Source organism: Glarea lozoyensis (assembly GCF_000409485.1).
Source record: "Glarea lozoyensis ATCC 20868 chromosome Unknown GLAREA14, whole genome shotgun sequence".
NCBI lineage: Eukaryota > Fungi > Ascomycota > Leotiomycetes > Helotiales > Helotiaceae > Glarea > Glarea lozoyensis.
The window spans coordinates 1,101,165-1,127,776 of record NW_007360988.1 but is presented as its reverse complement, the minus strand read 5'-3'; the positions used below and the strand labels follow the sequence as shown (position 1 = coordinate 1,127,776).

General features: G+C 45.9%; 10 protein-coding genes across 10 annotated transcripts; 7 read left to right on the top strand and 3 right to left on the bottom strand.

Annotated features, from left to right (window-relative positions):
* Nucleotides 1-126: 126 nt before the first annotated feature.
* GLAREA_06956 (P-loop containing nucleoside triphosphate hydrolase) lies at nucleotides 127-2,362 on the top strand (the record flags this gene model as incomplete). The annotated part of the gene is made up of 3 exons (XM_008080904.1): nucleotides 127-224; nucleotides 281-1,034; nucleotides 1,361-2,362. The coding sequence occupies 3 exons, from the start codon at nucleotides 127-129 to the stop codon at nucleotides 2,360-2,362; spliced, it is 1,854 nt and encodes a 617-aa protein (XP_008079095.1).
* An 819-nt stretch (nucleotides 2,363-3,181) lies between these two features.
* On the bottom strand, nucleotides 3,182-4,954 carry GLAREA_06955 (Zn2/Cys6 DNA-binding protein; the record flags this gene model as incomplete). Its single annotated transcript, XM_008080903.1, has 1 exon — nucleotides 3,182-4,954. One exon carries the CDS (start codon nucleotides 4,952-4,954, stop codon nucleotides 3,182-3,184), a length of 1,773 nt encoding a protein of 590 aa, XP_008079094.1.
* A 943-nt stretch (nucleotides 4,955-5,897) lies between these two features.
* GLAREA_06954 (NAD(P)-linked oxidoreductase) lies at nucleotides 5,898-7,052 on the top strand (the record flags this gene model as incomplete). The annotated part of the gene is made up of 4 exons (XM_008080902.1): nucleotides 5,898-6,008; nucleotides 6,089-6,238; nucleotides 6,291-6,389; nucleotides 6,444-7,052. The coding sequence occupies 4 exons, from the start codon at nucleotides 5,898-5,900 to the stop codon at nucleotides 7,050-7,052; spliced, it is 969 nt and encodes a 322-aa protein (XP_008079093.1).
* Nucleotides 7,053-7,930: 878 nt separating this feature from the next.
* GLAREA_06953 (uncharacterized protein) lies at nucleotides 7,931-9,231 on the top strand (the record flags this gene model as incomplete). The annotated part of the gene is made up of 2 exons (XM_008080901.1): nucleotides 7,931-8,048; nucleotides 8,105-9,231. The coding sequence occupies 2 exons, from the start codon at nucleotides 7,931-7,933 to the stop codon at nucleotides 9,229-9,231; spliced, it is 1,245 nt and encodes a 414-aa protein (XP_008079092.1).
* Nucleotides 9,232-9,548: 317 nt separating this feature from the next.
* Nucleotides 9,549-10,003, bottom strand: GLAREA_06952 (uncharacterized protein; the record flags this gene model as incomplete). Its single annotated transcript, XM_008080900.1, has 2 exons — nucleotides 9,549-9,560; nucleotides 9,611-10,003. 2 exons carry the CDS (start codon nucleotides 10,001-10,003, stop codon nucleotides 9,549-9,551), a joined length of 405 nt encoding a protein of 134 aa, XP_008079091.1.
* A 1,239-nt stretch (nucleotides 10,004-11,242) lies between these two features.
* On the top strand, nucleotides 11,243-13,028 carry GLAREA_06951 (uncharacterized protein; the record flags this gene model as incomplete). The annotated part of the gene is made up of 5 exons (XM_008080899.1): nucleotides 11,243-11,374; nucleotides 11,426-11,584; nucleotides 11,698-11,897; nucleotides 11,950-12,548; nucleotides 12,598-13,028. The coding sequence occupies 5 exons, from the start codon at nucleotides 11,243-11,245 to the stop codon at nucleotides 13,026-13,028; spliced, it is 1,521 nt and encodes a 506-aa protein (XP_008079090.1).
* A 2,670-nt stretch (nucleotides 13,029-15,698) lies between these two features.
* Nucleotides 15,699-17,324, top strand: GLAREA_06950 (uncharacterized protein; the record flags this gene model as incomplete). Its single annotated transcript, XM_008080898.1, has 2 exons — nucleotides 15,699-15,887; nucleotides 15,939-17,324. 2 exons carry the CDS (start codon nucleotides 15,699-15,701, stop codon nucleotides 17,322-17,324), a joined length of 1,575 nt encoding a protein of 524 aa, XP_008079089.1.
* Nucleotides 17,325-18,244: 920 nt separating this feature from the next.
* GLAREA_06949 (Glutamine synthetase/guanido kinase) lies at nucleotides 18,245-20,865 on the top strand (the record flags this gene model as incomplete). The annotated part of the gene is made up of 2 exons (XM_008080897.1): nucleotides 18,245-19,318; nucleotides 19,369-20,865. 2 exons carry the CDS (start codon nucleotides 18,245-18,247, stop codon nucleotides 20,863-20,865), a joined length of 2,571 nt encoding a protein of 856 aa, XP_008079088.1.
* Nucleotides 20,866-20,928: 63 nt separating this feature from the next.
* On the bottom strand, nucleotides 20,929-23,647 carry GLAREA_06948 (Six-hairpin glycosidase; the record flags this gene model as incomplete). The annotated part of the gene is made up of 7 exons (XM_008080896.1): nucleotides 20,929-21,959; nucleotides 22,007-22,159; nucleotides 22,323-22,375; nucleotides 22,440-23,209; nucleotides 23,261-23,376; nucleotides 23,423-23,455; nucleotides 23,515-23,647. The coding sequence occupies 7 exons, from the start codon at nucleotides 23,645-23,647 to the stop codon at nucleotides 20,929-20,931; spliced, it is 2,289 nt and encodes a 762-aa protein (XP_008079087.1).
* Nucleotides 23,648-24,752: 1,105 nt separating this feature from the next.
* Nucleotides 24,753-25,815, top strand: GLAREA_06947 (Glutathione S-transferase (GST), C-terminal; the record flags this gene model as incomplete). Its single annotated transcript, XM_008080895.1, has 8 exons — nucleotides 24,753-24,764; nucleotides 24,810-24,897; nucleotides 24,944-25,015; nucleotides 25,065-25,237; nucleotides 25,299-25,359; nucleotides 25,410-25,556; nucleotides 25,609-25,703; nucleotides 25,756-25,815. The coding sequence occupies 8 exons, from the start codon at nucleotides 24,753-24,755 to the stop codon at nucleotides 25,813-25,815; spliced, it is 708 nt and encodes a 235-aa protein (XP_008079086.1).
* Between the last annotated feature and the right edge of the window lie 797 nt (nucleotides 25,816-26,612).

Genomic DNA, 26,612 nt, shown 5'->3' with positions numbered 1-26,612 from the left:
GCAAGAAAGCCACAGCTCCAGCCACAGAAGCTTTCTCGGGTAGCAAAAAAATATTTGCCCGCCTCTTTCTTATCCATCAATCCTCAACACCATTGTAAATCTGCGCACTGCGCAACACATTTGACTATGGGTACCGGAAAGAAAGAAGCGTCCCGAAAGGTTCGTCAGGGCAAGGTCGGCGATGGCATGGCGAATGTCAAAGTCAAAGGCGAGAATTTCTATCGGTAGGTCGAACACTCCCCATTCAGTGGTTGGCGGGGCTAATGGAGTTCTATTGTAGCACTGCGAAGCAAGTCAAGACCTTGAACATGTTTAAAGATGGAAAGGCGCAGCGAAACGCAAATGGTGATGTTACAAAAGCTGCATCGTTTCAGAGCAGACAACTTCCTCAAGCGCGAGTCGAGCCCAATCGCAAGTGGTTTACGAATTCGCGAGTTATCGGTCAAGATGCACTCAATTCTTTCCGTGAGGCAATGGCTGAGAGGGCTTCTGATCCATATTCCGTGTTACTGAAGAGCAATAAACTTCCTCTGAGTTTGATCCGCGACGGTCAAGGGAAAAATGGAATCAAGCAACATCAAGCGAAAATGACGGTAGAGACTGCCCCATTTGGAGAAGTCTTTGGACCCAAGGCACAACGAAAGAGGGTTCGACTTGGTGTCAGCACATTAGAAGATCTCGCAGATGATAGTGTGAAGTCGCACGATACATATCTTGATCGACTTGACCAGGCCAAGTTGCTAAGTGGAACATCTGGCGCTGACGAAGAAGCTATCGGAGAAGCAGTGGCTCCAGACCATGGGTACGTATCTAGTGCCCGTGAAGCGATTTTCAACAAAGGACAGAGCAAGCGTATATGGAATGAGCTTTACAAGGTCATTGACTCCTCCGACGTCGTCATCCACGTACTGGATGCTCGTGATCCTCTGGGAACTCGATGCAGAAGTGTTGAGAAATATATCAAAGAAGAGGCGCCGCATAAACACTTGATATTCGTACTAAACAAGTGCGATTTAGTCCCAACCGGTGTTGCTGTACGTATTTATTCCTTTTTCTCTTCCCCAGTCATCATGTTCCATCGTTAAGTCAAGGCGCCTTCTGCATTTACGTGCTATTCACAATGGAAGAAAGTCTGTTACAACTTTGGTAGATTGACTCCATTCTCGCCGCTCTTGGTTTTCGGACCTTGAGTAGATAGCTCACCGTCTTGGGGAGTCTATCGCAAAGAGTTTGGTTCTGTTTCGTTTGAGTTGAAGGCTACCCCCACAATCGTGGCTTGTAGTAGTTTTCTTAGTAATGATTCATACATTTCTGTTTCTCGGATATTTGATTATAGTTGTGTCGTACTAACATATCAAAGGCATCCTGGGTGAGATTCTTGTCGAAGGACTATCCTACTCTCGCTTTCCACGCATCGATTACGAATTCATTTGGCAAAGGCTCTCTTATCCAGCTTCTTCGCCAATTCTCTTCCCTTCACTCCGACCGCAAACAGGTCTCAGTAGGCTTTATTGGCTACCCCAATACTGGGAAATCCTCAATCATTAATACTCTACGAAATAAAAAGGTATGCACAGTTGCGCCAATACCTGGAGAGACGAAGATTTGGCAATATATTACACTCATGAAGCGAATATACTTGATTGACTGTCCTGGAGTTGTACCTCCAAGCAATTCTGATACACCTCAAGATATTTTGTTGCGAGGTGTCGTACGGGTGGAGAACGTTGAGAATCCAGAACAATACATTCCAGCGGTTTTGACCAAGACTAAACCCCAACACATCGAACGGACATACCAAATCAAGGGCTACACAAATCATATCGAGTTCTTAGAGCTCTTGGCCCGCAAGGGTGGAAGATTACTTCATGGTGGTGAGCCTGATGTAGATGGTGTTGCAAAAATGGTTCTGAACGATTTCCTTCGTGGAAAAATACCTTGGTTTACACCTCCACCTTTGTTGGAGGGCGCCGAAGACAAGGAGACGGGCGTCGAGGGCCGTGCAGGTAGACTTGGGGAGATGGGCAAAAAGAGAAAGCGTGATGATGAGACTTCAGTCGCAGATACTTCCACTGTCGCACCTTCAGTTGCAGCAGAGACCGAAGTGGATGAGGACGAGGAGTTCAACGGCTTCAGTGATACTGAAGGCGGCGTGCAGTTAGACGACGTCGTTGGTGATGTTGATGCTGCATTTGGCCTTGATTCAGAAGACGATGAGAGTGATGACGCTTCAGACGAAGAGGAGGTCCAAAACGATGGTGCGCAGGCCGCTGAGCAGTTACAAGAAGAGTTACACGACGACGTAGACCATGCAAGTACGAGCAAGTTACCTTCAAAGAAGAAGAAGCGGCAAAAGACATAAAAACAGGAAAATATATATTTTATACCCGGGGTGTAGCCATTGTGCTACCCTCACAGACTTCAAACATTGCTTTTACACTGAATTTAAATTCCATCGTGACCATTACAGACTGATGTTGCCCTAACCACAGATCAATGTCTGTAAATTGGAAGATGAGTGTCCAAAGCAGGACAGAACTGAGAATTATGTAAAAAAAAGTTTGACATCCCATTTTGATATTGACCATTAGAGGTTGATTGTCGAAATCTGGTCGCGACCCGTGGGCTTCACGAAGCGAGCTTCATAACCTTCAAAAATCCGAATCATGAAAGAAAAGAGAAATGGACAAGCAAAAAGTAAAGATTGACCTGGACGTCGAGAAAAACAAAGCAAAAAAGAAGGGCTCAATCCGGGATTGAACCGGAGACCTCTCACATCTTTTTGATCAGATGAACTGATCAATCCCAAAGCGAGAATCATACCACTAGACCATTAAGCCGAATCAATTGCTTGATTTGATGGATCAATGTTGTTTTTTGAAATTTATAAAGTATCTTGCGCACGGTGGAGCGCAAGGGCTGAGTTGCACTTGTGATTGGTTAAGTTCTTGGGAGTTTACGTGAAAGTGTGGCTAGGCAGTTTTCGTGACTGACTCGATTCGAAGTAAACGGAAAACAAGTTTATAATACATTCTTTTACTCACCTTCGGTTTTCTTTGTCAATCAGATATTATCTTACAAATTGTGACGCCTTACCATATATTTACCAGAGAAGCCGTGACCCGCTCCCTTCCGTACCGTACCGTTGACGCCTAACCAGTACATAGAAAATCATGACACATTATGTAGACCACACATCGTTTCGTCGAACAATTTTCTTGCTAGAACTCCAAGGTGGCGGTGGAGCACTATAATATCCGGGTCTTTCAGTTTTATTGATCGCATCCTCAATCCCATTTTCAAGATTCTCGTCGTCATCAATCTCCTCGATACATCTCGACTCGTCGCTGTCCGATAAGCTTCCTCGACTAATTCGAGGATTTAAACAGTCCTCCGCTTTCCTTGCAAGTAACCTTAAGAACTTCTCTCCTCCATTGATACCGCCAGCTGCACCTTGGACGCCTAAGCTGTTTCTACCTATCGATAAAAGTCGCACCATTTCCATCAGGTAGTCTCTTGGTCCAATCTCCATCGCTGATGCATACATATGATTTGGTTGCAGCTGGAGAACATCGGCAAGACTACATCCTATGTCGAAAATCTTCTCCAAGATTCCAACACCATTTGCTTCTAGTGCCTTTGGTGACAGATTCCGGGAAACAAATACAACGTCCCTCGCGATCGTGACCGGATATTGAAACGACATGGCCTCATTTGATGGAGCGGAGGACAGAAGACCTTTTGTTACGCAAAGTTGCCAGACCATAGTTTTTAACCACTGTCTACTAATGAGAAGATCGGCTTGCTGGACCTCTGTCCTCTGCGAGACATTCGGGATAGCGAATTTCAAGATATCTTGAAGTTGTATGAGCGACTGCGGTGATGCTGATGACCCAGAAGATGCGCCAACCGTGGTTGAAAGATTCCAAAGACTGAGGAACTCATCATCGAAGTTTTGGAAAAGCGAAACCAGATCTAGGAACCCTGACAGAATGATTGATTCTGGGCCAGGTGAGACCGTGGGAAGTGATATGGTGCGTTGAAGCGTCAACGGTCGATGGCGCTGTAGAGCGTAAGCTCTTTCTGTGATGAATAAAAGCCAGAAAGTTCGACGACTGTATGTCGCATACGGTTCGGCGAGATTTTGGTAAGTGTCTTCTTCGTGCAAGCGAAGCAGTTGCAGAACTGTCATCGCTTCTCGAATGTAGAACCATGCTGAATTATCTTTTCCCAAACAGAATAGAGCAGCGAATAAGAAGAACGAAGTTTGAACAGTTTCCAGTGTTGGCGAGTCGATATAATTACAGTATTGCCTCGCTCGGACGGTTTCCTGAATGAAGTGCTCCGATGCTGGTAGCTCCAGTAGTGGTATCTCTTGTGAGCCGTATGCCGTTGCAATCGGCGACGCTATGATCTCAGGTTGTTGGACGATTCCAGCACACAAAGAAGTGATAAGAGCGTATCTTTCAGGCGATTGACGGATATTGGGTAGTGCGGCATTGACCGATTCGTGCTCTAAAATAGGCATAATGGGATATTTGTGTGTAAAAAATGCATCGACACAGCTCGTAATGACCGCGTCTGTTATCAAGGCAGAAGGTTTAAACCCATTCTCTTCAGTGATGATACCTTCCGTAGATTCAGAGGGCATCCGAGTTCGATTAGTCTGGTGATTTGGTGGACTAGTATGTACCTTCGAATTCCCTTGGCCCATCCGCAACTTTTTCACACGTTTTCCTTCTTTTGCGCCATCTCTAAAGACTCTCTTTCCTTTTGGTCCTTTCTTTTTGGGTACAGCAAGATATGTACATGCTAGTATTGTCATTTGACAGTTGGAGCATGGGTTTTGTCCATCGCAGCGGATTTTTCGGGCATGGCAGCAATCGCACGCTTGCCTGACCTTAGGGAGTCGTTTGGAAGGCTGCTCTGGAAATTGCGTCTCGTCTTGGTTCATTTCAGACTGCTTAAATAGCAGTATCTCGATATTGAGGTTTCCCTTGACTGGATATTGTCAAGCTCGTGTCATGTTAGAGCGAACATGTAATGTTTTCCCCGCAAAATAGCGGCATGCCACTGCAAATCTTGTGGCTGAGAAGATTTCGAGCATTATTAAATCAACACATCGATGCGTTTGTTGTAACAACACTCAATCGAAAAGTAGAAATGGACGATTATAGTCAGTATGTATAATCTTTTGATTTCTTATGAAAATTGTAAACTCAACGCGAGTAGAAGGAAGCTGGATCAATCATGTGATCGAGCAAAGTGACGGCAAACACGTGTTTCTTTCACTCGGCCGAGCGACGGGGAGAACAGACCTGGAGAACATGAACCCCGTATTCCTTCCAAATCTTTCGACCACAAACTCCGCAACGACAATTCATTTGAACGTACTTGGTCGTCCGATGTTTATTTTATGTCCAATAACTCCTGTGGGCGTTCAAGAAGCCGTCACGCATCCCTTACTTCTGTCAATCATTGTCTGCACTAACATCAAACGGTGCTTAAAACAAAGGTAAACTTTATCGGGGAGTTGCCTCCAGTGTTGCTCCCACCCCGTTTTCCAGATTAAATCTGGACGGGATCATGATTAATTGGAGCACGTAGCCTAGTATGCATCCGATCATTTCTTACCTCGTCGCCAACTATTATCAATCACACGTACCGAAAGCTGAAAGAAGTCATAGCTGTAATCGCAATGATTACTATTTGCTCTAGAATATCCTTCTTGGGTTATTTCCTAATTCAGATGTGTATTTTCTGTGTAAAGAATTCATCATCTATTCCGATTCATTCATCTATATAACTAGGCCTTCGAGTTCCCCTAAGTTTCTCTCGTCACTTCCTCTCAACAGCAGTTCTCTTTCCCTACTAGACTTGTGGTTATTCTTCGCAATATGTCCCAACCAAGAATCTCGAAGCCGAACATTGTCTTTGGGACAGCCCTCATTAGCAGTTTCGCTCCAGATATTCTTAATTCGATTCTAGAAACGCTAGAGAAGCATTCAGTGAAAGAGCTTGACACGGCTAGAATCTACGCAAGTCCCGAAATACTGCATTATTTGACTATTGACTAACTACGTAACAGCCAGAAAGTGAGGTGACTCTTAGAAAGGTTGAAGCAGCTAAGAGATTCGTGATTTCGACCAAGGCACCTGGCTTGTTTGAGGGTTGCCTTGGCAAGCAAAGCGTCCTTGATGGAATGAACAAAAGCTTAGAAGAATTAGGGGTTGATAATGTGAGCTCGTTGATATTGACTCTTGTGTACGATCCTTAACAGTTGGATACAGGTGGATATCTACTATCTGCACATGCCAGATCATGTCACACCAATCAAAGAAACTCTTTCCGCTATCCAGCAATTATACAGCGAAGGGAAATTTAAGAGGGTTTGTGGGCTCAGTTACTAATCTGGAGCCTATCGATGCTAAAATCAATAATAGTTTGGCGTGAGCAATTACACCGCGAAAGAAGTTCAAGAAATCTATGATATCCAAGCGGCAGCGGGCTCAGTCTTGCCATCTGTTTACGAAGGCAATTATAATCCTGTAGCGCGACTTACGGAAAAGTCCCTTTTCCCGACTCTACGTAAACTTGGAATGAGCTTCTACGCTTATTCCCCATCAGCTGGAGGCTTCCTCGTCAAGGATTCCGCCACTCTTCGCTCAAATACCGACACTGGCAGATTTGGCCCTGACCACTGGCTCTCACCTATGTACTCCGCGATGTATAACAAAGAATCCATCTACGATGCTCTCGACGAGTGGGGAGTGATTGCAAAAGATGCCGGCATTAGTAAGGCAGCTTTGGCTTATCGTTGGGTAACTTACCATAGTATCTTGAAGCAAGAATATGGCGATGGAGTCATCTTCGGAGCCAGCAACTTGAAACAGCTTGACGAGACCTTGAACGCTATCGATGCTGGCCCGTTGGACGAAGCGATTGCCGAAAGAGTCGAACTCATCTGGAAGATGGTTGAACATGAAGCTCCGCTAGACAATTTCCAGAGCTACGTTAGTATACAAGGCATGCCCAAGAACGAAAGAAAATAGGATTTTATAGGTAATTATTTTGGAGACTTAGCATACGCGCACAATCTATTCATATGAGTCAATCTCGAATGTAGTCCTTGGTCTCTAAATTTACATTTATATCGCCAAAAGCTATGCACGATCTCAAATGTCAAAACACAACTACTTCATTGAACTTAAGTATTCAGTACACAATCTACGGAGTGACATTCATATTTAGACGCCAATAAGAAGCACGCACCCTTTCAAGCGGCTGCGTTCATCTCCCGCGGAAATCTCCAATTCTCGTTTCCGGATACCGACAATATTACGACCAGTATTTTCAGCCCTACATAGCCCGCCAAAACGGCTACAAACGTGTGGACCTGAAACAGTAATCTATTCCATACAACAAGTCTTCAACAGGCCCACGGGTCTTCCGTTTTAATGACCTGTAAAAGTCCCCATTTCGTCAAACCATCTTGCTATGGACCCCTTAACATTACCTAAAGATCTCGTTTTGGACAAATTTTGTGTCGCCGAAGGCTTGCATATCTCGACTCGATCGGTTCAGGACAAAGCTGAAAGAGAATGCAGTCAGGGGTACGGTCTCGCTTAATTGAAGGCTATGGTAATACGCCAATAGTAGATCGAGATTGTTTTAATAGGAAAGGACTCTTCAGGTTTTGCCTATGGTATTCCCGTCATTGACTTTACAGGTCCCAGAAAGTCGTTGCCGTTCAATCATGCCTTGCGTGAGCCAGCCACAATCGAATTTACCGAAAGAGACATAATCGTGGCCATGTGGCTGAGACAATGGAGGTATAATATTTGGATACCAGTACAAATAATCGACGATATCTTCTAAGATCGTTTGTTCATATCCACAGTTATTCAAAATATTACAGTATACACCAAACATGAAGTTATGTCTAATTCAACTTTTTGCAACGATCAGTCTCGTCAACCATGTCCTAGCAGCAGCTCGAAGCGAGTCTGAGAAACCTGCCATGGAAGTTTGCAAAAAGACTTTAAACTGTAAGCGTCACTTTTTGTTGTTGATGTAATATAGTTCTAACCATATATTAATTCAGATAAACGTGGCTCATCAAACACCACAAACTACTACACTTGCAAAAACACAACCACCTTATCCACCCAACAACGTCTAGACTTCACCGCCCACGACGTCTTCTACAACGGTAGCATAATCCTAGAATACACAACTTTCAACGGCTCAAAAACATGCCAACCATTCTTAGGCCCAAGAAACGCAACATTCTCAATCGGCCAGATGAATCTAGCCTCCAACTCCTCCATCTCCCGTTCATCCTGGGACAACAACCCATTCTACATGAACCTCCAACCCCGCGACGAGGTAGGCTCATATCCAGGCTGCGACGCCTCGAGCGGGAACCGTCAAAACTGCCCAGCATCATTGCGTCTCGCATCCAGTGAACCGGATTACTGGTGGACGCAGATCTGGACTCTTCAGAGCGTTAAAAACGGGAACTCGTTTGACGTTTCAGGGTATATCAGCACTAATAAAACATTCAGACGCTCAAACGATATTGAGATTAATTTCCCGGCTGAACAGGGACAGAGCAGGAAATGTGCGGGTTCGTTTGGGACGTCGTCGCTTTGGTTTAATGATACGGTGAGTATGACGGGGAAAGTCACGAGGGAGAGAGCAGATGTTGTTTTCACGATTGGTGATCTTGCGGATACGCCGTCGGAACGTCTTGGAGCTACGCTTGTTTTCAGATTCTCGGGGACGTGGTGGAATCAAGGTGCTTCTCTCGTCACGAAGACTGGGAACATCACCACATCCGGGAAATCAAAGTATTACAACTCCACTAAATCGACAAAAGATATTATGAAAAACATGAAGACCATTATTGTGATCGTCGCAGTATGCGGTCCTCTTTTCGTTATGCTCGTCATCGGATGCTGTTTCTGGCGGACTTTGAAGAAGAGAAAAACGCTTGTTGGTAGACGTACTTCGCTGTTCTTTTGGGTTAAGAGGTTCTTTGTTGTGAAGTGTGATCATTCGCCAGAGCAAGGCTTTCCTATGAATACCTCCTATGAGCGACAGGATTCGCCGGATGTGCCTCCGCCTGCTTATACTGAGGAAGCGCAAACGGGATTCGATTCGTCTAAAGATAGTGGTGGAAATTCAAGTGGAGATACAGGTGGCGGGAATACGTGTGGAGATACATAAAACACTTTAGAGGCATATACGTAGTTTGAATATGAGAATTTATGTTGCCGCCTATTCAAGCCTCACAAAACCCACCAATGTATTAGAATTGTAAAGCTTTCAACATCACGAATAAGAGCTGGATTAATTACTGAGACTAATCTCGTTGACAGAGAGTATAATTCCACCTACGCGACCCAACTCCCCAAACAAAGCGAATCCACTTTCAACCACATCCCACACCTAACTCCAACCCAACCAAACACCTGACACCTCCCATCCTTCCTATCTCTCAAATCCAAACAAGATTGCACCTATCCCTCTCTTTCCCATGAATCTCAAGTTCCAGACTATTCAAGCATTAACATCCCACATGAGCAACCTGATATCCCTAACTTACGCTGCCAATTTGAGGGTTTTGTGGTGTAAGCGTATCCAACCACATTCCAAAAACCACGCAAGTCCCAGAAAACACACTAAAGATAGCAATAACGTAAGGAATTCTCTCCTCAGCCCGTTGAGCGATACGTCTATTGAGTTCCTCCATGTGGGCGGCGAATTCGTTTTTGGCGGAGGCGTCGATGTGGGTAGCGACTTGGTTTTCGTTAGAGGCGTCGATAGAGAAGATCTCATTGGGGGGTGAACGAGATATGTTTGTTACTGGAGTTGATTGGATTTCGGGGATTGAGTGGAGGCCGTTTGTTACTAGGTTATTTGGAGTTTTGGGGATTGGGAGAGCGGCGGTTAAGCTGGCGAGGAGGAGGCTTTTGATGAGGGTGGGTTTGAAACGCATTTTGGATGTTTTGGTGTGTATGAAATTGGTAGGTGCGTTTGTGAGGTTTTGGAAATGAAAGAAGAAGAAAAAAAAGACTTTGGGGAAAACAGGCAAACTTATATCTGAGCGCCTGAGGGGGATTAAGTCATAATCGATAGCTTCTTGACTTGAAGTATGCTGCTAGACTGGAGCGGTCGGGCGCCAACTAGGTTAGGGTGCCGTTAAGGATCCCATTCCTAGAGCCATTATGACATATGCTAGAGACACTAGTAAAATTTATTCTATCGTTTTTGTCCTAGTAGAAAGTTAGTTGAACACTAAGCCCTATGAGCGTAACGGTGGGATCGACTTACTAAAAAATGTATTCAAATGACTTCTATGATTCCAGGTGCTTCTAAATTGACAACGAGATGATACAAACTCCATCGAACGCTTTCCTGGATCAGACTAGATCTTATGATGTGCCGATAGCTATATTGCACAATTCTCCTGTTGCACTTTTAACTCAATTTCACTTCACCACCAAATTACCTATACCAAGCTGCTCCATCTAGTTAAAATCATGGGCAAGATTATATGAAGTGAAACCACCATTTCTCCGATCAGGCAGCCACTGGAAACGCCACTGTACCCAAATTTTAAGGTCAAATCACCTGACTCACATCCTAACGGAAAATACCCACTTTCGATCATTATAGCAAATAGCACACTTCGCTAGCGTCGATAACCCAATAAATTTATGAGTTCATTCACAAGTAACAAACTCAGTCTTGTTATGCTTTAGTCTTAAAACCCCTTCCTGCTTGTATGTTGTGATTTGTTGCAAGATCTGACTAGTATCGGAAGCCAAACTTAAACCAGCGCGGTCTAGTCTCCCATTTCTGACGTAGTGTGTTAAACATCCAGAACATAAGCATATATATATCTGCATGTTCAGCCAATTCACCTTCATCACCACTGTGCCCAAATGCCTCTGATTCATGCCTCGTCTGCACTTCATAGTCCAGCTTTTTCTATAAGTGAATTACTGGCAATTGAGGTGGCGATGGTTACACAACTATGTCTGAGGGGTATAAGAGCTTCTGTGTTGGGTATTCTGTTTAGAAATCCAACCTCCAACTTTTGAATAAGCTCGATTGTCAACACTTGTACATTATTTTTCACCGCTCACTTCTTTCTGCGTCTCATTTGCTCGAAGAGTAAGAGATTCATAAATCAACAGAAACTTGCTTTGACGCCACCAATATAGATTTAACCATGGCTCCCAACAACGTTGCTGGTAAAGAAGATCGTGGCATTGCTCAAGAACATAGACTCTCCTGCCAACTTACTTCCAGTCGAGCAGCCATACTTGTAAACGGAGCACGCATACCTGTGCCAGTACCTGAAGTATGCATAAGGAGTTTCTTTCTGCTTCGTGGGTGCTAACAATCAATACAGGTTACAGAAAAACGCACTGCACCTCAAGCATTACTTGGGAGGAAAGGAAGCGATTATAGTTCTACTTCCGCCAATACCAGCATAGCGTCAAGCAACAACACTACGTACCAGACCACTGTTATATCTCCGGCAGACGAAGCTACCAGCAGTAGACCAGCAGTAGCACAGCGGGACAGCAGCTTCAAGAATCACTTGAAGCCAAGGAAGTGAGTTCGCACCAGTGGTTCATACACTTCAGGATATGCCGATTAAGTGACTGACATATTCGGCAGCAGAATCCAAATCGGCAGCAGAAGGTCGAACCCATCGATTCGGTTTTGAATAACATCAAGAACAAAATCGAAGATCTCAAACTCCAAGCGCCTTCCACAACCTCGATTCGACGGAACCCTGTTCCTACATCATGGAATAAAAATAGGTTCAGCAACTTGAAGCCACGGAACACAGCAGCAAAGGAAAAGCAGCAGCCCAGGTAAGGAACAATCTTTGTTGTCAAAGAAAAAAATTAACAGAAGGACGCTTAGTGGGCCATTGAAGGAGTTCCATCTATTTGGTAAACTTGCTGTCGAGATCCGTGTCAAAATATGGCACCTCCACATATGGAACTCCCCCCACCTAATTGAGATCGAGAAAGGACCAGGATTTCGAGAGGGGCACGCAATGCCGACTCAGGAGGTCATTGTGGGCACACACTCATGGTACCGCGTCTCACCACGTTCCAGAATCCCCCCAGCCATTCTGAGAGTGTGCTTCGAATCACGAGCAGAGGCGATGAGAGTCTACAAGTTGACAAACTTCGATTACCAAACCAATCATATCAGAGGCAGAGAGATGTGGTTCAATCCAGCCGTCGATATAATCTATTTTGGAGAGGACACCTGCTTGGCCACGATTATCCATATGAAGAAAACAGTTGATATTCGGCGTATGGCCTTCAACGTAACTGGCAGGATTACTCAATGCCATGATTTCGATGAACCGCTCTATGCGGTTGATGGAGGAGTCAATCCTATGCAGGCACTCCATGGGTTCCATGGAGAAAGAGAACAGGACACCCAGGATGGATTGTATTCGGGCATTCATTCGCTACAAGAAGTATTCCTGGTCGTGCAGTCGAACCTCTGTAGGCCAAACGCCGGGCAGATCGACCTATCGTTTTGGACTTCGTCCAGCGACAACTGATGGCCTTACAAGAGGCCAGAAAGGTTTGAAGTCATGGATGATGGCGGAAATTGATGTGGTTAATAGTGGAGGTATGATTTACGGCGTCGGCGAAAACATGTGGGTTGACGACAAGAAACCAACATTCCACTGGGTCAGCCTATCCCCTCAGGATGGTGTCGACGGCATATACTACGACGGGTTGGGTGTCGACGATGCCGCAGTCAAGTTCTTGAACAGGAGAGTGCATGTACTGGACGCTATCTCAAGACGAACAGAGTGTCATATTTACATCCCAAATAAAACATTCCCAAAGGAATTTCCGCGAGAGATTGGATTCAGCGGAACTCGAAAGGCGATTGAGGAAGCAAAGGCTGAGATTATCAAGAAGATCGCTCAGTCGGAGGGCTCTGTAGTACCTGTTAGCTCCCGGTCTGATTGACATTATCATGGATGTTGTACGAGAGGAGAACCTTGGAATTGTTATCATCGAGATGTAACTGGAATTCGGGTGTGGCTTTTCATGTTGGTAGAGAGTGCCATCAACTAAAGTGTAAATAATTTAAACATGGAGTACTTTCGATTAAATGATCAATATTGCAGTGCCATTCGTGTGCTTTGAACTGCAAAGAAAGTGAGACTTGGAAGTGTTGCGCGCCTGGCAGTAGAGACGAATGTGAATGAGATGTGTTGTGGTGAGAAAGACAGAAGGTACAGTGGGGTGCATTTAGTTTGCACCCCCTACCACTTTTTGCCAAGTTACTTAGGCCTGATTAGGGTTTGTTATTGTGCTGCTTTTATAGGATAAAAATGAAGCTATTCTAGTATTTTGTATACTATCCATCCGCGTCAATTACAGCCTTTACCCGCTTCTCTATTGTCATTGCTAGCCTATATAGAATACCGATATTAATAGCGTGCCAGGCCTCTTGTGCTGCCTGTACAAGTAGATCAAGAGTAGCCTCTGTATCAGGGGCTGTTTCAAGCTCAGGATAGAGTCTATAAATCTCTGCCTTAACTAAGGCCCAAAGGTTCTTAATTGGGTTAAGGTCTGGCGAATAAGGGGGCTATTTCATTACTTTAATATCTAATTGCCTTAAAAAGTCAAGAACAATATGGCCCCGGTGAGGACCTACCCTATCGTGTATAAACTCCCCTCCTTCAACCATAATATCTGGCAAAAAAGCTCGATATACCTCCCTTATAACCCACGAGGTTACCCCTCCTCGAGGAGCCTCTGGGTCGCCATCTAAAGGTATTAATCCTGTCCGACGATTTGAGCCAAAGGCTGCCCAAAGCATCTTCCTAATACTCTTTCTAGAGCCTCGAATTAGGTGTATATCCTTAAGAAGGATCTAGTCGTAAGGCCGAGTAAATGTCTACACTAGTTTAACCCCTTTCCCTCTCTCAATTGTATACTTATCTAACCAGGAGACCTTGTGCCAATCGATTAGGCTATAGGTTTGGTGCTCAATAGCCCAGGCTAGTCGAGTGTCAGCATGAGCTTGTGTAATCTTAGGTCGGTTTCGTTGCCTCCATTTTCTCTTATTTATCTCCCGGCAAAGGTATTAGAGTGACCGCTTTTTACAAGCGTCGTCGATAGAGTATAGGAGGTCTCGCATCTTAATCTGGGGGTTAATATGATTCGTAATATCGTAGATGTGATCCCTTTACTCTTCTATAAGAGTACGAGGCCGGCCGGATCGTAGTCTTGACTCGTTTTTAGCTCCTCGAGAGGCCTCGCGTTTAATTGTACTCTTAATCGTAGAAATCGGCTATTTAGGATATAGCGTGTATATCCGTTTAGGACCATAATGAAGTGTAGTCGAGAGCTCGCAGATACGATCGCGTATACCAGGGGTTAGCTCCTTTCTTGGAGGCATTGTGAATAGCTTCAAAATTGTTGTAGAATGGAGAAATCGATCATAAAAGCAGCATAGGAATTACCCCTAGTCAGATCCAATTAAAGTGGTAAGGATGGGACAGGGGGTGCAAACTAAATGCACCCCACTGTACGGAGTACGCTAAATCACTTTGATGTTTACCCAGCTCTTTGCTTTCATGGATTCTTCGTATTTCTTTCCACACCAACTCCACCAACAACATGCATGAACGCCCGAGATCTGACTGCGATCGAGTCGCATTTGATACGCGAAAGCTTCTCCTACCGTAACTGTTCCTGCGAAGTTTGAAATCTTCTTTTGGACTTACGCGCAAGTCTGCAGATTGTCGCCAGCCACGGAGGGAGGAATTGCAGGAAACGGGACTTCGAATTGACCATCCCATCCTACTCAGTTGAATCAATTCGCCTCTGTGTATGAGAGAGATTACAGTCAGATGGAACAGGAAGCAGAGACACTTTTGTTCGTGCCGCAGCCACAATATATTTACGAAAACCCAGCCCAGCCTTGGGAACAAACACGGGGTTGGAAGCGATGTCAGCACAGGCGTTTTTCTAACTGTGCGCTCTTTCCCACCATTCTCATTCACAGAGACAATCGGCAATCAGTGGCGAGTACAAGCACGCCTTGCTGGGAAGGATACGAAGTGAACCATCGATGCGTGGTGAACAAAACAATGTTATTATTCTTATTATTCAGATTCGACTTATGACTTCGACGATGCACCACCGCGACAGATGCGTAAGGTTACCGAGAACACCATTGATCAGGAAAACACAACCCTTCTTGCGTCTTTAATGAGTATTAAATAACGTTCATAAGCATCTTTATAAACTTCCCGAGTTCCGAGAGTACCGTATGCTTTAGAATTGTACGGCATCACGACATGCAATTGGTGCTGGCCCCTGGCAACCCGCTCAACCACAGCGATAGGCCCACCACCCGCCTCTCACCGGCGCCGCCGTCTCTGGCCTCTCAGAGCCGCCAGATCAAGGCTGTTAGCCAAAAGCCAGCCCTGTTCCTTCTGCCTTGGTATTCCCAGGCCAGGCCATTTTGTTCGCGCCCCTCGACTCCATCGTCAGCAGCCTCTTCCAAAGCATTTGAAATGGTGTTCCGTTGAATACTAACTTCTCAAAACCCACTATCGGAGGGCCGCAGTTGTCGCTGCGAATTGGCAATCGTCTCCTTCACACTCGTTTGATCCAGGTACGATGCATCTGTCGGCAGCCGAACTGAGGGGACGACAAGGAGATGGTTCAATCCAACCATCGCCGACTAGCTCTCTCAGCCTGTCCCTAAGTTTGTCACCGACTGCGACCTCAACTACCTCCTCAATATCACCAACAGCCACCTTACCCTCGACTTCCACTACATCCAATGCCCCGCCGAAGTTTATGCCGGTATGCTAGGTCAAGCCGAGTCAGAGAAGGCGTGCGCTAATTTTTGTATAGATTGTTATCGGTATCATAGCAGCCGTTCTCGCGCTCATGCTCCTATTTTTCGTACTTCGACACACACGGACAAAACACAAAAATCCGAAATATATCCCAACGCCATTTCTCAAAAGACTTTGGAAGAATTGGGAACCAAATGCCGGCTCGCGCTCTCACAGTCGATTGCCGGATGCGAGCGACCGTCTAGAGCCCGTATCTACTCGGAGTAATGGATCGAGTCAACTGCCAATATCTGGTGGTAATGCTGCGACACGTGGAAATGATGGGACGAACACCGGACCCGAGACGACAACTGCCTCAGGAGTTGGTAGGAACACTTCTGTCAGATCGGTGATGACACTGCCGGCCTACAACCCAGACCCACATCAGAGCGAGCAAGTCTTAGGGCGGGAAGGAGAGCGCGGTGGAATCGATGTAGTAGTGGAGTTCCCTGAAATGGAAGCAGATGAAGAACGGTTGCGAGAGGAAGAAATGGAGGCACTATACCAAGTCAGGCTTGCGAGAAGAAGAGAAAACGAAGAGCGCGAGGAGCGGCGCAGATTGCGGCGAGAAGCAAGAGAACGGGGCGACTGGGTGGCTTTGAGGGAACTGAATAACAGGGCGAGAGCTTCCTCAACGGCAAGCAATGGCAGAAGCGTTGAAGAATTGCGGGCCGAGCACGAGCGGATCAAGAAGGAACGTCAAAGAGCCGTTTCTTCTGTATCATACGGAGATTTAGGTGTGGCACGACATGACGGAACAAGATTGAGAGCAAACAGCATGGAGAGCGAAAGAGAAGGGCTTTTGGGAGACGCTGCCAGTATCGCAGCAAGTAGCCATTACCACCGCAGAGACCGCAGTGCCAGTTCAGTGATCAGCATCGACACAATCAACACCGACTTCCCATCGCCTGGTTTGACTCGCTCGCGAGGTAATTCCAGAGCAGAAAGTCCGTTTAGACAAATTGGCAGACCAAGTCAGGATGGTAGCATAACCAACGAGGGACGTGCAGGCAGCAGTCCAGAGATGGTCGAGCATGAAGATTTCCCACCCAACAGTCCTCCTGGTTACGAAAACATTCCTCTCGATACTCAAACCGATCATCACCACGAGCCTCCTCCAAATTATTCAAGTCCGGTTGTTGGAAGAGGAGAATGGAGGCCAACTTTTGAGTCGAGCGAAAGCAGCGGAAATGGACAGGGAACAAGGACAAGCCGTGTAGGAGAAATAATTTCTGAGCATAGAGGCGCTCCGCCAGTCGCAGCTGATGAGCGCGATCTTGGAAGTTCTTCATCCTGGACGGCCGGTGGGATTCCACAACTCCCAAGTCTTCAGCTAGACTCGCTTCCATCCATACAAGTTGACCCAGGAAGTCCAATCATAGAACCGAGAGATCGGCATTGAAGCCATAACACGACGTTCGAATATGTTTAGTGCGAAATGAATATAGCCTTAGCGATACGATTTACGATACAGCGAGTATGGAACTGGCACAGCGACATAGGATACGACTAAAGGGTATTTTCACGACGCAATTCAATCAAAGTTCTAATACCCTCATTTGAGCACGGCGCATGGGTAGGATATTTTAAGGGTTATTTTCTCAATCTGTAAACGTAACTTGGATTTATAATGTATATAACTCTTCAAATACTCGTTTTGGGTCCGGGCCACATATATCAATGGCTATTTCCCAACCACTTACCAGAAATCAAGTCGATATATCGACTTTGAGCAACAGAGGAACTACGGGAACACTCCGTCACCATACAAGTCAGAAGTAGGTAGCTCTTCGTGGACTTCGTGAGCTTCCAAGCTTTTTGAGGTTTTATTTCCACAATTGCTATTGAAGCAGCTGTTAGAAGTTTAATCCTAAGCATACTTTAGACGCCATGTAATCTCGACAAGGTTATAGTCAATGCTTAGTTCATCCTACATCATATAGCTGACGATACAAGTGACAGCCAAGCAGATGCGACCCCCTCGTAAGGTCTCCATTTGCAAGAGCTCGCTAAAATGGAATGCCTGTTTAGGTGCATATCACGAGTCTCCTGCATGTGCTTGTAAGACATGGGCGTGGAAGAGTACAACATTTCCTGAGAAGAGAGGGAAAGTATTTACATGCTACAGCATGCATAACGTCGGACTCGCTTGATCAGCCTTGGTCTCTGAGCTTCTACATATCAAGAAGTTTACGCTCTAACCGGTTGGAATCTTTGAGAGTGACAATCTGTTCGACGTTCGAGCTGACGCCGATAGCGACCGTCCCGTCCTCTTGATAGTACAGGTGTATCTCTTGCTCATTTTATATCAGAGCCGCCAGTATGGATGAACTCATTCAAGCCATTCACACCACCCCGATTATCGATAACCACGCTCATCCACTTCTGAAACCCTCAGCCATAAGCAAATATCCTTTGCTTACTATCACCACAGAAGCTCATGGCCCTGCGATCGAGGCTACGAAGTCAAGTCTGTCACACATTCGTGCTGTCAACCAACTTTCCAAGGTACTCAAGTGTGAAGTTACGTGGGATGCGGTCGAGAAGGCTGTTCAGGCCGAGAGAGAGAAGAACGGTTTAGACTGGGAGAAGAGATGTTTCGAGGGAATTGAGACTTTGCTTGTTGATGATGGATTAGATGGGGGAGATGAGGTTTTTGATTATGGGTGGCATGATCATTTGGTTGAGAGTCCGTGTAAGCGGATTGTGAGGATTGAAAAGGTTGCGGAGAATATCATTCAAGACATACTCGAATCTGGAAAGATAACTGGTCCGGAGGTACGCTTTATATCGAAGTTCGTCGGTTCAATTACCGATGCGCTTGCGGATCCTGAAGTGGTGGGATTCAAATCCGTCATTTGCTACCGCGCCGGACTTGATATTCAAGACATAAATCTGCTCGAGGTAAAGACAGAGCTGAGAAAAATATTTGAAGCTCTGTATACATCAGACGCCAAAACCTTCCGAAGAATCGACGAACCCGCTATCAACTATGCTCTTGTAACTATGACGGCGCGTCTAATTCAAGAATCCGCTGCACCGAGAAAACCATTTCAATTCCACACTGGACTGGGCGATAACGATATTACTTTGACCAAATCATCGCCGTCTCACATGCAGCCGTTCATCAGAAGACATCCTGAAGTACCCATTGTTTTGCTTCATGCCAGCTATCCATGGACTCAAGAGGCTGGATACCTGGCTACTGTCTACGAAAATGTCTATGCTGATATTGGAGAAGTGTTTCCATTTCTGAGTCAAGAAGGACAAGAGAGGGTTATTCGCGAGATCCTGGAACTTTGTCCAAGTGAGAAGATATGTTGGTCTACAGATGGCCACTGGTTTCCTGAGACTTATTTTCTGGCTGTGACTCAAGTCAGAGAAGCTTTAGAAGTGGTTGGTTCTCGCCATTCGTGACATTTCAGAGGAAACTGCTAATTGATTAGGTTCTTCCTGAACACGTTCAGAAGAAAGCAATGAGCATTCCTCAAGCAATCCAGGCCGTACAGAATATCTTTTTCCACACATCCAACAAACTATACAATTTAGACCTCCAACTAAAACTTCTACCCAGCCCCAGGCTGCTAGACACTTCCACTCAAGATTTGCAGCATTTCAAGACATTCCTTGCAGAACATCCTGAAGTAAAACACATCCGTCTACAATACGAAGATTATACAGCTACATCAAGACTGCGGGTTATCCCAGTCAAAAAAGCCCTTCAAGTCTTGACTGACAACAAAGCCCTTGAAGTTGGAATCACAAAAGCATCACTAGGCTTACTCCAGAACGACACACTTGCTCCAGGAGTCACCGCCACAGGCGAATACAAACTCCGCGCAGTACTTTCCACTCTCCGTCTCGGTCCAGGCCAGGGATTTGCCTCAGCGCAAGCCGAATTCTACGAACTCGACGGCACACCAGCAGTTCTCTGCCCCAGATCCATACTCCGGCGCACCATCAAAAAAGCCGCAGCTGAAAACCTAACATTCCTCCTCGGCTTCGAAATCGAAATCGTCTTTCTATCCCGCCATCCCACAGACTACCAACCTGAAACCCTCACCCACGCCGCCGCTCACGTCTGGAGTTCCGCGCGCGCACTTGACGTACCGAGGATGATACACATGCTATCTGAAATCAACGAAATCTTAAGTGAAGCCGGCATCGATCTCGAGCAATGGCACCCCGAAGGCGCAACCGGACAATACGAATTCGTCCTTCCACCCCTCACACCCCTCGAAGCCGTCGACACACTTCTACACGCCCGCGAAATCATCGTCGCAGTCGCCGCCTCCCACGGACTAAGGGCAACATTACACCCCAAGCCATTCGCCAGCAAATGCGGCACCGCAGCGCACATCCACCTCTCCATCACCTCCTCGATCGGCGAAGACAAAACCGTATATGAAGCTTTCTACCAAGGAATCCTGCAGAATCTGAATCAAATCACCGCGTTCACGTATAGCCACGCCGTGAGCTACGACCGTGTGAAAGACGGGTTCTGGGCCGGGGGACGGTGGATTTGCTGGGGGACGCAGAACCGCGAGACGCCGCTTAGGAAGATTGGGGGCTCGCATTGGGAGATTAAATGTGTGGATGGGTTGGCGAATATGTATTTGGCTGTTGCGGCTATATTGGCGGCCGGGACGGAGGGGGTGATAGGGGGGAAGGGGTTGCAGTTTGGGGATTGCGATGTTGATCCTGCGGAGCTGGATGAGGAGGGGAGGAAGGGGTTTGGGATTACGGAGATGATTCATGGGAGTTTGGAGGGGGCGTTGAGGGGGTTGGGGGAGGGTGGTAGTAGTGTGAGGGAGGGTGTGAGGAAGTGGCTTGGGGATGAGGTCGTGGATAGGTATGTTGCTGTTAAGACTGCTGAGCTGGAGATGATGGGGAGTATGAGGGGGGTGTTGGAGAAGTGGAGGTGGATTGTTGAGAGATATTAGATGTGTATTGCCTTTGAAAACGGTAGAACTATTACCATTTCAGAATATCCTCCTCCTTAGCGGCTACCTCGTCGATGTACTCGGCGGTAAATCACCCTCCTTAGTCCCCCAAGCACTCTCATTCCTCCCAAGCGTCAACTCAAGCACCCCACCCTCCAACCAGAAATCATGCGTAATCCAATTCCTCTCATAAGCCACCCCATCCAACGTCGCACTCTGAATATAAATCGCCTCGTACCCAGCATCAAACCCCACATTCCTAATCGTCGCAGTCTTCCCCGTCTGCGGACTCGTCACACTCACACTCGGAAAATACGGCGGCGTGATGAGATACACATTCTGCCCGGGCACCGGCCAGAGACCCATCATAGCCAGCGTCGTAAACGAGCCCATGGCGCCTGAATCATCGTTTCCCGCGATACCGTTAAGCGACGTGTTGAATTGGGAGGGGATGTAGAAGTGCGAGAATTTCGCTGATAGGGCCGGGCGGCCCGCGTAGTGGAATTGGAAGACGGGGAGGAAGGCTTGTTCGTCGCCGATGTAGAGGAGGCCCGAGGTGTGGAGGTACGAGAGGCGGTTTGTGAATGCTTCGGGGCCGCCGAGGGTAGTGATCAGCGTGGCCATGTCTTGAGGCACGTAGAAGGTGTACATCCAGGAGGAGCCTTCGTAGGTTTCGTGGCCCGAGGGGTTGAGGTAGCAGGATGTGAAGTTGTAGAGGGGGGAGCAGAGGGTGGGGTCTTGGTAGCCGAATGTGCCGTTGAGGTATCGTGGTTGTAGGAAGCCCGTGTAGCCGCTGTCGATTGTTTCGCCGATGTGGCCGGTTGTGTTGGTTACTAGAGAGGTTTGCGTTGGGTTGTACATGTTCTTCCAGTTTGAGGATCGTTGGAGGTATTTTTCTTCGTCGGCTATATGGCCTAGACCTTTTGCCATTTCTGCAATGCAGAAGTCATTATAGGCATACTCGACTGTTCGTGAGATAGATCGAGTAAATGGGCCAGAACCTAGGGTATCGAAATCGTCTGTTGGAATGTATCCTAGCGTTTTCCATGATTCTAGTCCGCCGCGACCTTCAACTGCCCAATTTAATGGCTCATCTAGGTCATGTTAGAAAGCTGGTTGATAGAATACGTGCTGGTTTTACCTTCAGCGTCTGATACTACGGCTTCATATCCGACTGCCCAATCAATACCCGCTGTAATGTTCTTCAGATATGAGTCTGCCAGAACAACATCGGCATTCGAGCCTCCTTGAGTAAACCCTTTACATAGTGACATACGACAATCTGGCAGTTTTCCTGACTTACATCAGCTTTAGAACTTTCACAAATGAAGGCATTTACTTTACCTTCATGACGATAAACATCTATCAAACTCCTGATCATTAGACTTTGACTCTCCGGATCAATTAACGTGATGAGTGGGTGTATGCTCCTAAAAGAGTCCCATATGCAGTAGTACGAATCATAGTACGGTTCAGTGGAGTTCCATAGAGGGTTCTCGTTGGTATAGTCCTACCAATATCAGTTAAATCCTTTATACTAAATCCCAGTACTTGCCTGTGGAGAAATCATAGACCTATACATTCCAGACCAGAAGACAGTCTGTAGATCCTTATCGACACCCGTACTGTCTACTTTTACGACTGAAAGCTTCTTTCGCCATGCGTCTTCTGCAGAACTAAGGACATTTGCGAATCCAAAATCTGGTATTTCGGTTTCGGCGTTATGACATGCTTGAGCTACGCTCATGAACGAAACCCCAACACGAATTATTATTTGGTTATTTGCAGGTGCATGAAATTGAGTCCAAGCTCCCGCTGGTAGCGGAGGATCATTGACTCCATCAGGTCGAGTTGAAATGGATTTGACACTGTTACCGGCGCGATTGTTTTGGAAAACTCCTGTATCTCTGATGGAAGCACCGTTAAAGTCGGCACAGAAATGCAGATCGTAAGTTCCTATTCCAAAAGAAGGGCTGAAAGTACCACTGCCGGATATACGACCAGTAGAGGAATCTACGCTAGCCGTAGCATTTGTACGAGAATCTGGCAAGTCCGTCAAGTCTACCAGAATCAGGGGACTATATGGTAAACCTGTTCCATTCTTGATTCCAGCTGTGGATGAATTCGTTGGAAAGCTGATACGATACAGAGCCGTATGGTTTGTGACTGTCGCCTCCGTATGGATAGAAGTGTTCAAACTGACTGCGAAATAGCCAGGATGTGCTTTAGCTGTGCCATTGATGCGTCGAGAAGCCCGGTCCGTTTTTGTCCAGAAACAATTGTTGATATTGTCACCGCGACAACCAGTTTGTGGGAATATTGGAAAATTCCCTAGAGAGGGTGACTAATTCTTAATCAGTTATTGTTTGTCAGTTGAATTTGAGGTGTCACGTACTCCACCAGTCCCCGAGTCGTGCATGTGAGAAAACCCAGTAATGTCACTATTATCTGAAGCAAACCCGCCTTGTTTCTCGTCGGGATTGTTCACGTCTGCTGACGCTTTCGCCATGCCTAACCAGTATCAGCGATTACTTGAATTTAGGCATTTATTGCTTACCAAACGGTAGAGTTGCTCCTGGAAACACATGTCCTACAAAACACCTCAGTACCCGGCAGATCGGACAATCAAAATTCGGATTTTGCATTTACCTCCAGCTATAGTGCCAATGAAAGGATCGATGAAGTCGAAAACATCAAAATTCTTCGCTTCTTGTTCTCCAGCGACTGAGGTTACGGATGTTGCTAGCACCGACCCCGCCAGAAGTAGACAGAGCTCGATCATCTTGTGGCTGTTTTGATACATCGAAGCCTCAAGAAAGATGTCTTAGAATTGACAAGACAAAGTGCCAGATACCAATCCTCCCAGAAAAAGGAGGCGGTTGTTCTGTTTTGTAGGCCCCGCCATTCTTACGAGTGACGATCTCTCAAGTACTCATCCTGATTTCCTTTCATATTTTACCACGTTACATAGACAACCCCTCACTTATTAACGTTTCTTAGCTTATTCGCGAACCCATCTGACAGTTTTGTGTCCCAAAAGTTGCCCGAAAGAGATGGGGATATGTCCGTCAAGGAGGGATGCGGGGTTGGAAGTGGGGTTTACCCTTTGGCGATGAAATGGGACCGGCAGCTAAAAATTGAAGGATATCAATTGACCCGAAAAGCAAACGGGTACCCGAATTGAAATTTGCTGAAATCTTCATCTTCTTGTACCTTTTATCATCATCACATCGATTGTTGTAGATTTGGCCGAGATGTGGCTTGCCAAGTTGCGATTCAGGAACAAGCGAAGAGTTGCCCCTTACTACAGAGGTGGTGACGATGTGACGCTCTCCATCATTACTAAACCGGCACATCTCCAATCGTTGTATAGCTCAGAAATCAGCTGATACGATTGCTCTTTTGATATGTTTGCACACCTTTCAACAAAAGTTCGAGGTATAGGTTTTCTATACTTGAGACATCTTTCGCTAGGACGTCCGAAAAATCTCCTGTCGACATATATTCCCGCTTGGTCATATGATCTTCAATCACCACCCTCAAAGTGTTTGATAGGTCTACTCAACTTCCATCTTTTCAAAAAGATCAATTGTAATAACTTCATGGCTAGACAAAATGATGCGATTAGTCTCGTTTGCTTTACATCATGTGATGCCGAACGAGAATTGCACTCTCGATTGGCTGATGGCCAACGGCCTTTGGATGACGCGCATATGCTAGTATCGGACGTCCTAACCATCATTTAGTACATAGGAGGTATAGCGTTCGCAGCCTTGAAAATGGATGTAACTCCTCCTCTCGGTTTTGCAAATTCCAATTTTGATTTTGTCAAAAAGTAAAAATGTCTTCCTCGTTTTACCATCAAGAGACGCCTGCAGAAATTAAAGATGCGAAGGCAGGTTTTTCGACAATGAATTATGGTCACATACTAACAATGAGTAAAGGGTCTTCATTTGATCACTCTTGGCAGTCCCAATGGCAAGAAAGTTCAAATCATGTGCGAGGAGTTAAGAGAGCACTATGATTTCGATTGTAAGTCATTTGCAATGGAGACATGATAAAGCTAAATTATTTTCAGTTACTTGGACATTGTTGGATACTAGAACAAACGACCAAAAGAAAGACTGGTTCCTTCGCTTGAACCCTAATGGTGAGGCTTCTATTCCTGATTACCAAGTAACTCAACTCACACAAAAAAGGCAAGGTCCCTGTCATCGTCGACAATACCAAATCGCCACCTTTCCCAGTCTTTGAGACTGCCGCTGAACTTCTTTACCTTCTTAAAGAGCACGATAAAGATGATGTCTTTGGATTCAAGGATGAATACGAGAGATCTGAGTGCTTGCAATGGCTGTTCTTTTGGCATGGTGGAGTAAGCGAGCCATTTAATAGCAGACTCTCAGAAAAAGGCGGAATTGCTGACATTATTGTAGGGAGGCCCAATTCAAGGTCAAATGACTTTCTTCGGCACGAAATTAAAGCAAAAGGAAGAATGTGAGATATCTTTTCGTAAATAATGACAATATGCTTACAAACCCAACAAGTTGCTACCCAAAGATTCAAGACCGAAGTTCTACGGACATACAACGTCATTGAAATCCAGCTTTCAGGGAAGTACACAGGTCAGGAGAAGAAATACCTTGCTGGTAAAGGAGAGGGCAAATACTCGGTTGCTGATATCGGTGCATGGCGTACGTTCCTCCTCCCCCCTTATTCTTAATTACCAGATCTAACACGTTGCAGCATGGGTTAGCGGATGGGGACACAGCGGCCTCATCTCAAAGGAAGAAATGGACGCTTATCCACATTTGTTGCAATGGATTGATCGCATTCGAGAAGTATGTTTACCCCCAGAAGAAACGAAGAATGGCCAATTAATTTTATCCCTAGCGTCCTGCCGTCCAGAAAGGATCCGATAAGAAGTACATGTTCCAGGGACCAATTTCATAGACGTTGTTTCACGCACGTGAGATACCTAAGATGGAACTAGGGGACACAGTCATATTTGTCGATTTTTCAAGCAAACTGCCGTTCAATGGCATGCTAAGAGAATGGAAAATGATCCCATCTAGTTATAAAATTCTTATTCATACTCTTCACCTGCAAGTTCTTTTGTCGTACGACAACCGATCAGAACGGAGTTCCTACACGTGGTGGGCTCGCTTAATCTTTGCTGCTAGCAACGACCACCCTTTCCTTTGCTCTTGCATTTTCAATCTTGAACATCACCAAGTACCTATTTGAGTTTGAATTACTAATCGCAAGAATACACCGGTCTAACTACTGGTCGTTCCAAAGTTGCCCCTTTCCTTCCTAAATTTTCTCATCCGCAAATTGCTTCCTGGTCTCTTGACCGTAAGCAGCCAACTCCTTCGATTCAGGTGAGATGATTGTTGCCGATTCTTTTGTTGCTGCCGATTTCTGTTTTACGATTTACAAGTGGTTGAGATTCACCTCGAGGTCTGACTAGTCGCTCTTGCATGTATTCAGGCACTTAATTCTCAAAGCTAATGATGCTGCAGCCACTTGATCGAAAACAGTCTTGACTCCAAAGACAGAACTTATGTTCGTAATTTGATGAACAACACATGCAAATGAGATTTTGCACATACGAGTCTATACAAAGATCGAAACTTCTAGTTTCTTCTTATGAAGTGGGGTCCACATCGGTAGGTGGCTCTAAATTTCCTATCTTCTCACCCTCAGCTCTGGCTTCTCCCTCTTCACAACTCCCAACACATTCCGTC